The sequence below is a fragment of the Schistocerca gregaria genome, chromosome 11, assembly GCF_023897955.1.
Source record: "Schistocerca gregaria isolate iqSchGreg1 chromosome 11, iqSchGreg1.2, whole genome shotgun sequence".
Lineage (NCBI taxonomy): Eukaryota > Metazoa > Arthropoda > Insecta > Orthoptera > Acrididae > Schistocerca > Schistocerca gregaria.
Genome location: NC_064930.1, coordinates 57,401,045 through 57,413,625, shown reverse-complemented (window position 1 = coordinate 57,413,625; position 12,581 = coordinate 57,401,045). Strand labels below are relative to the sequence as shown.

Sequence of the window (12,581 nt, the reverse complement as noted above, 5' to 3'; positions counted from 1 at the left end):
CCGTGGCTCTACCCTTCATTCGATCCCTGTGAAACCCTACATTTCAGCAGGATAATGCACAACCGCATGTTGCAGGTCCATTATGGGCCTTTCTGGATACAGGAAACTTTCGTTCGACTGCTGCCCTGGCCAGCACATTCTCCAGGTCTGTCACCAATTAAAAACGTCTGGTCAATGGTGGCCAAGCAACTGGCTCGTCACAATACGCCAGTCACTACTCTTGATGAACTGTGGTATTATGTTGAAACTACATGGGAAGCTGAAGTTGTACCTGTACACGCCATCCGAGCTCTGTTTGACTGAATGGCCAGGCGTACTGAGGTCGTTATCACGGCCAGAGGTGGTTGATGTGGGTACTGATTTCTCAGGATCTATGCATCCAAATTGCGTGAAAATGTAATCACATGTCAGTTGTAGTACAATATATTTGTCCAATAAATATCCATTTATCATCTGCATTTCTTCTTGGTGCAGCAATTTTAACGGCCAGTAGTGTATTTAGTAGTGCAAAATTAAGTACATAACTGCATTGGTAATTAAAATTACATGATTAGTACATATTTCTTAATAAAGTTTGTTGTATAATGAAATTAAAAATCGAAATCTGGTGGAGAAACCAAGTTAAAGGTATGAATAGGAAGTGTCCTAGAATCCCTCTTCCCCAGCTCAGCAAACAACAATTTAAAATACATAAATAAATAATAATTAAACACAGCATCATCTGTGCTTCCTCGTTACATACACATATTTACCGCATTGTTAACAACTCAGAACTGTGTACGTGCAAATTTTGTTCATTATGTTGTGTGTGTACACCCCAATAAGCAGGTTACGCTGTATGCCACATTGGTAGTCAGACCTGGGACCTTTGTCTCATGTGCTAGTACTCTACCACCTGTGCTACGCAAGCACAACCCACGACCTGCGTCCACAGCTTTACTTCTCCCATTACTTTATCCCCTCCCTTACTAAGTTCCAGAATGAAATGTGTCAGATCTGATCCCTGGGTGCCACACAGTTTAAACCTGCCCAGAAATTTCAAATCAGAGCCCATTGTTGTACAGGATTTTTTCTTTAAAGAAGAAAAAACAACCACTTTCCATGGTTGTTAACGCGCTTGAATTTGTTAACGCGCTTGAATTTGTTAACGCGCTTGATTTTGTTAACGCGCTTGATTTTGTTAACACGCTTGATTTTGTTAACACGCTTGAATTTGTTAACACGCTTGAATTTGTTAACACGCTTGAATTTGTTAACACGCTTGAATTTGTTAACACGCTTGAATTTGTTAACGCGCTTGAATTTGTTAACGCGCTTGAATTTGTTAACGCGCTTGAATTTGTTAACGCGCTTGAATTTGTTAACGCGCTTGAATTTGTTAACGCGCTTGAATTTGTTAACGCGCTTGAATTTGTTAACGCGCTTGAATTTGTTAACGCGCTTGAATTTGTTAACGCGCTTGAATTTGTTAACGCGCTTGAATTTGTTAACGCGCTTGAATTTGTTAACGCGCTTGAATTTGTTAACGCGCTTGAATTTGTTAACGCGCTTGAATTTGTTAACGCGCTTGAATTTGTTAACGCGCTTGAATTTGTTAACGCGCTTGAATTTGTTAACACGCTTGAATTTGTTAACACGCTTGAATTTGTTAACACGCTTGAATTTGTTAACACGCTTGAATTTGTTAACACGCTTGAATTTGTTAACACGCTTGAATTTGTTAACACGCTTGAATTTGTTAACACGCTTGAATTTGTTAACACGCTTGAATTTGTTAACACGCTTGAATTTGTTAACACGCTTGAATTTGTTAACACGCTTGAATTTGTTAACACGCTTGAATTTGTTAACACGCTTGAATTTGTTAACACGCTTGAATTTGTTAACACGCTTGAATTTGTTAACACGCTTGAATTTGTTAACACGCTTGAATTTGTTAACACGCTTGAATTTGTTAACACGCTTGAATTTGTTAACACGCTTGAATTTGTTAACATATTTGAATTTATTAATACGTTGTCCATTTGTTTCAGTGTCTCAGCTTGCCAAGAGTACTCACTATGGCTACCACAGTATTGACCAGATAAAAAAATTTAAATGAAGTTATTTCTTTACAGTAATTACTATCAGATAGTAAAATGAACAAACTTTCTTACTAATGATTTCCAACTTCTGGGGCTGAAATAACTAATATCTATGTTACGTATGTTACTGTCATTTAAAACTTTTAGTGGGATGCCAACAGTCACATTACAAAATGACTTATTAGGAATTATTTCATCTTGTATAAGTAAGCGAAGACTTGTTAAGTGCACCTGTAAACATGCACTGTACATGCAATATTAACCTCAATCCCTTTATTTTGCAACAGAGAGTTTGCTACAGTCTTTATTAAAATACTTGAAAGTTGACATCTGTCACAGCATTGCCACATTGACTGCCAGCTATCGCTCAGTTATATGTAACATACAAACATGACCGGTCACTACACAAATGCTGTTAATTTGTAAGAGAGTAATGTTGGAAGTGGCCACCACGAGGTGTGTCAGAAATGATACGCTCTGTTGACAGCTGATTTTTAAGGGACCAATGCCTGAACTGCAGCAGACGACATGTTTCATAGCCGTAAATTTAAACACACATCCTAAGCTAAACACAACCTCACAATGTGCAAGGTATCTGAGAAAACAACGGTCAATCTGCAGTAGGACTAAAGTTACAATCGCTCTGTTCACGGCTTTTAAAGCTAACCTCCTCGAGTAAACTGACGACAAAAATTCAGTTCCAGCACTAACAGCTCGTTATCATTGGTTACTGAGACTATCCTGACACTGGCTACACGAGCTGCCAGATTACAAACCAATGAGCAATTCTTGTGATGGAATTGACACAGTAAATAATTAGAAACAAATTGTTACATTTGACCTTCAACACATGTTTATGCACTATCAGTTGCACTATGGTGCAACATGGTCTAAAGGAGTTACATTTGTGACAGATGACAGTCGTAACAGTTAATTGCAGCCTCCAAAAATTCAGCTCCATGCAAAGCTGTGTGAAGCTTAACTAATGTAAGCTGCTCTCTGATCACGATAAGTGTACCGATAAGTGTACAACGCGACACAGAATTGCATCTTGTGTGGGGAAATAATAAAAGTGCATGACCCGTGATTCAGGATCCAAACGCATCAAGAAAGAATCGTGGACAAGGAACTGGGAACGAACTGACCAACCATTGAGCAGTTAGGAAAAGGCTAACAGTTTGGGTGTGATGTTGAGTACTTTAACTGAAGGAAACCAGCTCCAATGCATAAAATGTCAGCTACAAAGTAATTTTAATAGAACTGTAGTGTGATTATGTTTGCAAGTGGACCACACCAGCTGATGACAGACGAGCAGTGTCATTTGCTGTACGATCAATGGGGGTGGCCAAGACGACTACGGATATGCGAGAGTTACCAATATCACAGACCTGTCATTCACATTCATACCTTAACACAAGAATGCAGGAAAAGAATAGTAGTAAGAGTGAAAGTAGCCATCTGGTGTACTTTAATCAAACTACAAGTCCTAAGACGAGATTCAAATGGAAAGACTTGACAAATTGCTCACTTACCGAATGCTGCTTCTTGTGTCTCAGTAGGGATTCCAGATAGGAGTCGCACACACTGTTTTGCTTTGGACTACACCTGAAAAAGAATACAATATTCTTACATTATGCCAGTCAGTCAGTTTTACAAAGATAGGGACATGGTACCATAATTTATATAGCTAAAACTCTCATTAGTATCAGTTGTTAGAGTTATTTGTACTGTTTTATCTACCACTACCAAAAAAGTTATTAAATTACTTTTTGTTTGCTTGAGATATGTGCTGCAACCCTGGTAAAAATTAAAAACCTGCGCAACAGAACTGTAGTTGGCAGCTAGTGGGGAGAGAGAGAGGGGGGAGGGGCCTCAGCCCACAGATAAAAGAGGAGTATTGTGGGGCGATATTCTGCATTTGACGGGGAATAATGCTGCAACAATCCGTACTGAATGAGTAGGTGTATGGAAACAACTCACCACTATAAGACACAGTAGTTAAGGTCCCCGTACACGATCAAACAAGGTCAAACTTTGTTGTTTAACAAATACTTGACTGTGTGCAGTGCTGTCTGACGTGTTTGTCAAATATACAGTGTGTGTACAAAATTCTGACTGACAGAAAAATCTGACAAGTTGGCGGACACTGTTTGTATTGATGTTTCACCGCATATGTTTAGTGAAAAATAGTTTTACTACAACATATCTCACTGTAGCGTGAATTTACACAACTGAGGAAACTACGACCAGGGATAAAACAAAGTAGCATTGGTAATTACCAATGGTGACACCCTAACCACAGTAGTTAGGGTGTCACCTTTCCCAGCCATAAATTACATGGGAAGAGGTTAAGGAGAAAATCAGTATTCTGCACACACAACACACAAGCCCGAGTAACAAAAATAATAATAGAAATCTACAGTTCTCCGGTTCTTCCACAGATGATGCAGGTTGTGTGTACTCACATTGTTGTATTTTAATGGCTCATTGTACATTAAAAACACCTTCTGGTGGTATGCAACATTGTGGATAGTATTGAAGAAAAATAAACTGTGTTCGCTAAAATGCACCCGAGAAATTTAGAATGGACAATTTTGGCCACTTAGAATGAACTCAGCAAACCTAAAATACACAGTCACAAAAAGAATAAATTGTTACAATTGTGGCCATATCTGGTTGTAATACATTAATGTTACAGAAACTAGACTTCCAAAACCGTACTTTGGTTGCCACTGCAGTATAACAGTTGTGTTCGACTTTCAGAGATGGTACCCATTACTACAGAAAACATGTATTACAGGTGACCTAATAACGGTTCAAATTCCAAACAGCCAGTGCTAGTCGGTAAGATGGTGAAGCTCCAGAGAAAACCATTCAGATCAAACTAAAATTATAATCCTGGAATACACTGAAAACAAAAATGGGACAAATACAATCCATTTTTTGGCCTACAGTGGCCCAAAATGGATACATATTTCACTGAGCTTTGTCTTGGGATACTTTGGCATTCTCATAAACGCCCATACCTTACTAATCAACACTACATTGAAAGTGTACAGAATAAACTGCTATTTACTGCACGAATGGGAGTAAAGTGGCCTGCCCATCCTGCTGTTAATGTCCGGTAGTTTGCCTGCGTGAATAACAGGCTAACACAGGAAAAATATTAAAAAATGTATACCTATCGCACCAGCCAATTCTGCAAATGGTACACTTTCACTTACTGCTGCTTTGGGATGTCAAGTTTTGCCTGATCCTTCATATTTTTGGAAGAAAGCATGGGTAACACCCGTCTACAAAAAGGAAAGTAGAAGTGATCCACAAAACTACTGTCCAATATCCTTGACACTGATTTGTTGTAGAATCTTAGAACATATTCTGAGCTCTACCATAATGAGATATCTCTAACAGAATACCTTCTCCATGCCAAACAGCACACATTCCGAAAACATCGATCAAGCGAAACTGAACTCACACAATATACAAAAAGCCGAGCACCAAGACAATCGGGCAAATGCAGTATTTCTTGATTTCCAAAAAGCATTTGACTCAGTACCACACCTACATTTATTGTCAAAAGTATGACAACGTAGTTGTATCAAGCGAATTTGTGACTCGACTCAGAACTTTTTGATAGGTAGGACATCATGTTACCTCGGATGGAGAGATATAATTAGGTGCAGGAGTAACTTCCAGAGTACTCCAGAGAAGTGTGTCGGACCTCCTGCTGTTCATCTTTTAAATTAATGACCTTGCAGACAATATTAATAGTAACCTGAGACTTTTTGCAGGTGATGCAGTTATCTATAATGAAGTAATGTGTTGAAAGCAGCTGCATTAATATTGAGTCAGGTCTTGATAAGATTAAAAGTGGTTCAAAGAGTCACAACTTGCTTTAAATCTTCAAAAATGTAAAACTGTGCACTTCACAAAGTGGAAAAATTTAGTATTCTACAGCTGTAATATCAACGAGCCACCACTGGAATCTGCCAACTCCTAGAATACCTTCGTGTAATACATTGTAGGGGTATAAACGGAATGATTGAACACACTCAGTTGTGGGTAAACCAAATGGTAGACTTTACTGGTAGGGCACTGGGAAGTGCAATCAGGCTACAAATCTCGTCCACCCCATTCTACACTCCTGGAAATGGAAAAAAGAACACATTGATACCGGTGTGTCAGACCCACCATACTTGCTCCGGACACTGCGAGAGGGATGTACAAGCAATGACCACACGCACGGCACAGCGGACACACCAGGAACCGCGGTGTTGGCCGTCGAATGGCGCTAGCTGCGCAGCATTTGTACACCGCCGCCGTCTCCATGTAGCTGGGCTACGGTCCCGCACACCGTTAGGCCGTCTTCCGCTCACGCCCAACATCGTGCAGCCCGCCTCCAGTGGTGTCGCGACAGGCGTGAATGGAGGGACGAATGGAGACGTGTCGTCTTCAGCGATGAGAGTCGCTTCTGCCTTGGTGCCTATGATGGTCGTATGCGTGTTTGGCGCCGTGCAGGTGAGCGCCACAACCAGGCCTGCATACGACCGAGGCACACAGGGCCAACACCCGGCATCATGGTGTGGGGAGCGATCTCCTACACTGGCCGTACACCTCTGGTGATCGTCGAGGGGACACTGAATAGTGCACGGTACATCCAAACCGTCATCGAACCCATCGTTCTACCATTCCTAGACCGGCAAGGGAACTTGCTGTTCCAACAGGACAATGCACGTCCGCATCTATCCCGTGCCACCCAACGTGCTCTAGAAGGTGTAAGTCAACTACCCTGGCCAGCAAGATCTCCGGATCTGTCCCCCATTGAACATGTTTGGGACTGGATGAAGCGTCGTCTCACGTGGTCCAACTGAGGCGCCAGGTGGAAATGGCATGGCAAGCCGTTCCACAGGACTACATCCAGCATCTCTACGATGGTCTCCATGGGAGAATAGCAGCCTGCATTGCTGCGAAAGGTGGATATACACTGTAGTAACGCCGACATTGTGCATGCTCTGTTGCCTGTGTCTATGTGCCTGTGGTTCTGTCAGTGTGATCATGTGATGTATCTGACCCCAGGAATGTGTCAATAAAGTTTCCCCTTCCTGGGACAATGAATTCACGGTGTTCTTATTTCAATTTCCAGGAGTGTAGAATACTGCTCAAGTGTGTGGGACCCATAACGAATACGACTAACACAGGATGTCTGAACATATACAGAGAAGGGCAGCACAAATAATCACAGATATGTTTGATCTTTGGGAGCCACAGAGATACTGAGAAAACCAAACTGCCAGCCTCTTGAAGATAGACGTAAACTATACTCAGAAAGTCTACTAACGAAGTGTCAATAATCGGTTTTAAATGATGCTTCTAAGAATACACAACAACCTCCTATGTATCACTCACATAAGGATTATGATAAGGTCATTCTAATCACAGCACACACAGAGGCATTTAAACAATCTTTCTTCCTGTACTATATCTGTGAATAAAATAAGAAGAATCCCAAATAACTGGTACAATGGGATATATCTTCTGCCACGCACTTCAGTGGTTTACAGAATGCGGATGCTTACGTAGATTGTCCTGTCGTGGCACCTGTTGACTTCCTTCTCTTTCCTCGGGTGAAGAGAACATTGGGTGACTGGCATTTTCGGCATGACACAGAGTGGAACATTTTCCTAACAGCCAAAATGCCGACTCATGCAATCAAGGTATTTCCGTGTAATTCTTTGTCAGGAAAGATGTGTCGCACAGACAGGTTAGCATGTACTGAAGAACTGATACTACTGCCAAGTCCAGTCATCACAGTCTGATTTCTTTATCTATAATTAGAGCTTTATCACTAACCCTAGCAAATATGTTGCAACTGCTTCACCTGGAGGAGTGCCAGAGATTGATACCAGCTCCTGCAGAAAATAGTGACATAGGCCTTTACCAAATCTGGCCAAGTACAAGGGGAGACCCCTCTTTTTTAAATTTATTAACATATTCTGACCAATTAAAATTATAAACAATTTCGCTTCTATACTGATGTGAGAATGTTACAATGTCTCTTGCTTGCAAACATATTGTCTGCCTGCTGCGCTCTTGTTGGCTGTGTCGAACCCACAGCTGACATCTCCTTTCATTCCCACCATACTTTGCCACAATCATCGACAACATTACAGCACAAAACATGTAAGTATGCTACTGGCCCCTATCTACACTTTTACTGCCTCCTGCACAAATGTTAGTATCACTCACCCCCCTCCAATCCTTCTGTAGTGCAGTGCTTGAGCAACTCTGACCAACAGACTGCAATATCTTCTAGGGAGCAAGTGATATGTAACAACAGCAACTAATATTTCACACACACACACACACACACACACACACACACACACACACACACACACACGAAAGATCACAATCACAATTCAGTCCAATTCTCCAACTTGCCGACACCTGTTCATACCACCTCCATGACAGGTCTTACTGTTTTAACACATTCTCACAACAACAATTACAGTAAGTTTAATTTATCTGACATTTCATTCTCAATAAGTTTTCCTTCTGGTTTCATGTTAATGTCACCATGTTCTAAAGCTGATTAAAAACTGGTAACATTTTTACACAGTATTCTAATACACTAACACCACTTAGTAAATCATTACAGTCTCTCGTAATCAAAATACTGATCTGGATTCAGAATTAAGTAATGTTATTTGAACAACAACATTTCCGTTCCTGAATTTTACCTTTGCGTCAAATGGAGCATTAATATTTTTATAAAGCATTCGTATACATATGAGAAAGTTTATTACAAGCCATTTGAAATACATCAAAAGTCTGTAAAATAATGTAGTTTAACGCTATTTCCTTCTGTGTTTCACAAAACTGTCAAATTTCAATCAGAACAACAGACTGTTGTAGTGGCTATTCCATAGTTTCTCATGTATCTCTGACTGGCACCACACTAGTCAATGACAAGGGACTGCTCAACCAATGCCTGTACTCTGTCAAGAGCTCTCAAGCCTTTCAGAATGCACGTGTCATCTGCTGACCCCTGCTCTTCTGAATTCTTAAAATAAATCTGCAAGTGGGCTCAACAGCCAAAGATTTATATTTCTATGCAACACAACGAATATATATTCTATTAAACAACTTAAAAATGTTAACCTCAGCAGCAATAGTTGAATCTGTGATTACAAGACAACCTTGTAGTTTTCCAATGATGAATTCAGAAAAAACAAGTCTTCGTCGTCGTCTTCAGTCCTGAGACTGGTTTGATGCAGCTCTCCATGCTACCCTATCCTGTGCAAGCTTCTTCATCTCCCAGTACCTACTGCAGCCTATATCCTTCTGAATCTGCTTAGTATATTCATCTCTTTGTCTCCCTCTACAATTTTTACCCTCCACGCTGCCCTCCAATACTAAACTAGTGATCCCTTGATGCCTCAGAACATGTCCTACCAACCAATCACTTCTTCTAGTCAAGTTGTGCCACAAAGTTCTCTTCTCCCCAACCCTGTTCAACACTTCCTCATTAGTTATGTGATCTACCCATCTAACCTTCAGCATTCATCTGTAGCACCACATTTCGAAAGCTTCTATTCTCTTCTTGTCTAAACTATTTATCGTCCACGTTTCACTTCCAGACATGGCTACACTCCATACAAATACTTTCAGAATCGACTTCCTGACCCTTAAATCAGTACTCTATGTTAAATATCTCTTCTTCAGAAACACTTTCCTTGCCATTGCCAGTCTACATTTTATATCCCCTCTACTTCGACCATCATCAGTTATTTTGCTCCCCAAATAGCAAAACTCCTTTACTATTTTAAGTGTCATTTCCTAATGTAATTCCCTCAGCATCACCCGACTAAATTCGACTACATTCCATTATCCTCGTTTTGCTTTTGTTGATGTTCATGTTATATCCTCCTTTCAAGACACTGTATTAGCGTAGTAATCACAAACTCCTTTTTCAAACATAAGAACATTCACTGGTATACTTGGGAAGGCAGGGGAACCAGATCTGTCATTGACTAATAACAGATCAGGAATTCAGGAAGGCTGTGAGGGACACGTATGTATTCAGGGGATTCTTTGATGACACTAATCATCATTTAATCTGCAGTGAAATTGGGATTGTGAGGCCGAAAGTGCAGGTGGTCAGGTCCATACGTACGAGGGTAAGAGTGGAGAAATTTCAGGATAAGGAAATCAGGCACAAATACATAACAGCGATCTCAGAAAGGTACCAGTTAGTTGAATGTAGTCAATTAGTCATCGGAAAAGGAATGGACAAGGTACAGGGACACAGTACTAGAAGTGGCTAAACAATGTCTTGGAACGGTAGTGTGTCAAAGTAGGATGAAGCAAACAGCTTGGTGGAATGACACAGTCAAGGCAGCCTGCAAAAGGAAAAAGAAGGCGTATCAAATATGGCTACATACTAGAACACAGGTAGACAGAGAAAGTTATGTTGAAGAAAGAAACAAAGCCAAACAGATAATTGCAGCATCCAAGAAGAAATCTTGGGAAGACTTTGGAAACAGGTTGGAGACTATGGGTCAAGCTGCTGGAAAACCATTCTGGAGTGTAATTAGCAGTCTTCAAAAGGGAGGTAAGAAGGAAATGACAAGTATTATGGACAGGTCAGGAAAACTGCTGGCGAATCCTGTGGATGCCTTGGGCAGAGGGAGGGAATATTTTGAAGAGTTGCACAATGTAGGTGAAAATACGATCAGCAATGTTTCAGATTTCGAGGTAGAATGGGATAGGAATGATGATGGAAAAAGGAACACATTTGAGGAAGTGGAGAAAATGGTCAATAGATTGCAGTGCAATAAAGCAGCTGGGGTGGATGAAATTAAGTCGGAACTCATCAAATACAATGGAACGTCGGGTCTTAGATGGCTACACAGGATAATTGAAATGGCCTGGGAGTCGGGACACGTTCCATCAGACTGGCCAAAAGCAGTAATCGCACCAATCTTTACATATGGAAACAGAAAAGATTGTAACAACTACAGAGGTATCTCTTTAATCAGCGTTGTGGGTAAAATCTTCTCAGGTATTGTTGAAAGGAAAGTGCGAGTATTAGTTGAGGACCAATTGGATGAAAATCAGTGTGGGTTTAGGCCTCTTAGAGGTTGTTAGGATCAGATCTTTAGCTTACGGCAAATAATGGAGAAGTGTTATGAGTGGAACAGGGAACTGTATCTATGCTTTATAGATCTAGATAAGGCATATGACCGGGTTCTTAGGAGGAAGTTATTGTCTGTTCTACGAGATTATGGAATAGTAGGCAAACTTTTGCAAGCAATTAAAGGTCTTCACATAGATAGTCAGGCAGCAATTAGTTGACGGTAAATTGAGTTCATGGTTCAGAGTAGTTTCAGGGGTAAGACAAGACTGCAACCTGTCACCACTGTTCATATTATTTATGGATCATATGTTGGAAACAATAGATTGGCTGGATGAGCTGAAGATATGTGAACACAAAATAAGCAGTCTTGCATATGCGGATGACTTAGTTGTGATGGCAGATTCGATTGAAAGTTTGCAAAGTAATATTTCAGAGCTAGATCAGAAATGTAAGGGCTATGGTATGAAGATTAGCATCTCGATAACAAAAGTAATGTCAGTGGGAATGAGATATAAATGGATTGAGTGCCAAATAGGAGGAACAAAGTTAGAACAGGTGGACAGTTTCAAGTACTTAGGACGCATATTCTCACAGGAACTGGAAGCGAGGTGTAGCAAAGCTAATGCAGTGAGCTCTCAACTACGATCTACTCTCTTCTGCAACAAGAAAGCCAGTACCGAGACTAAGTTATCTGTGCACTGTTCAATCCTTCGACCAACTTTGCCGTATGGGAGCGAAAGCTGGGTAGATTCAGTAGGATGATGATTGCAGGTACTAGTAGATGGGAACAATGGCAGGAGGATGTCCGCAATGAGGAAATCAAAGAAAAACTGGGAATGAACTCTATAGATGTAGCAGTCAGGGCGAGCAGGCTTAGATGGTGGGGTCATGTTACACGCATGGGAGAAGCAAGGTTACCCAAGAGACTCATGGGTTCAGCAAGGTAGGAGGAGTCTTGGCAGACCAAGGAGAAGGTACCTGGATTCGGTTAAGAGTGATTTTGAAGTAATAGGTTTAACATCAGAAGAGGCACCAATGTTAGCACTGAATAGGCGATCATGGAGGAATTTTGTAAGGGGGCTATGCTCCAGACTGAACACTGAAAAGCATAATCAGTCAAATGATGATGGCCACCTCATTAGTTATGTGATCTACCCATCTAATCTTCAGCATTCTTCTGTAGCACCACAATTTCGAAAGCTTCTATTCTCTTCTCGTCCAAACTATTTATCGTCCATGTTTCACTTCCATACATGGTTACACTCCATACAAATACTTTCAGAAACTACTTCCTGACACTTAAATCTATACTCAATGTTAACAAATTTCTCTTCTTCAGAAACGCTTCCCCTGACATA

At 40.7% G+C, this 12,581-nt stretch overlaps 1 protein-coding gene across 34 annotated transcripts in view; it reads right to left on the bottom strand.

Moving 5' to 3' along the window:
* Nucleotides 1-12,581, bottom strand: part of LOC126295288 (uncharacterized) — a 562,445-nt gene that overhangs the window by 280,191 nt on the left and 269,673 nt on the right. For all 34 annotated transcript variants that reach the window (XR_007552438.1, XR_007552439.1, XR_007552445.1 and 31 more), the window contains one exon: nucleotides 3,617-3,689. Coding sequence is in view for 13 of the 34 variants with exons in the window: in XM_049987719.1 (XP_049843676.1) it covers nucleotides 3,617-3,689 (73 nt within the window). In the remaining 21 variants the exon portion in view is untranslated. The remainder of the gene's footprint in view (nucleotides 1-3,616; nucleotides 3,690-12,581) is intronic.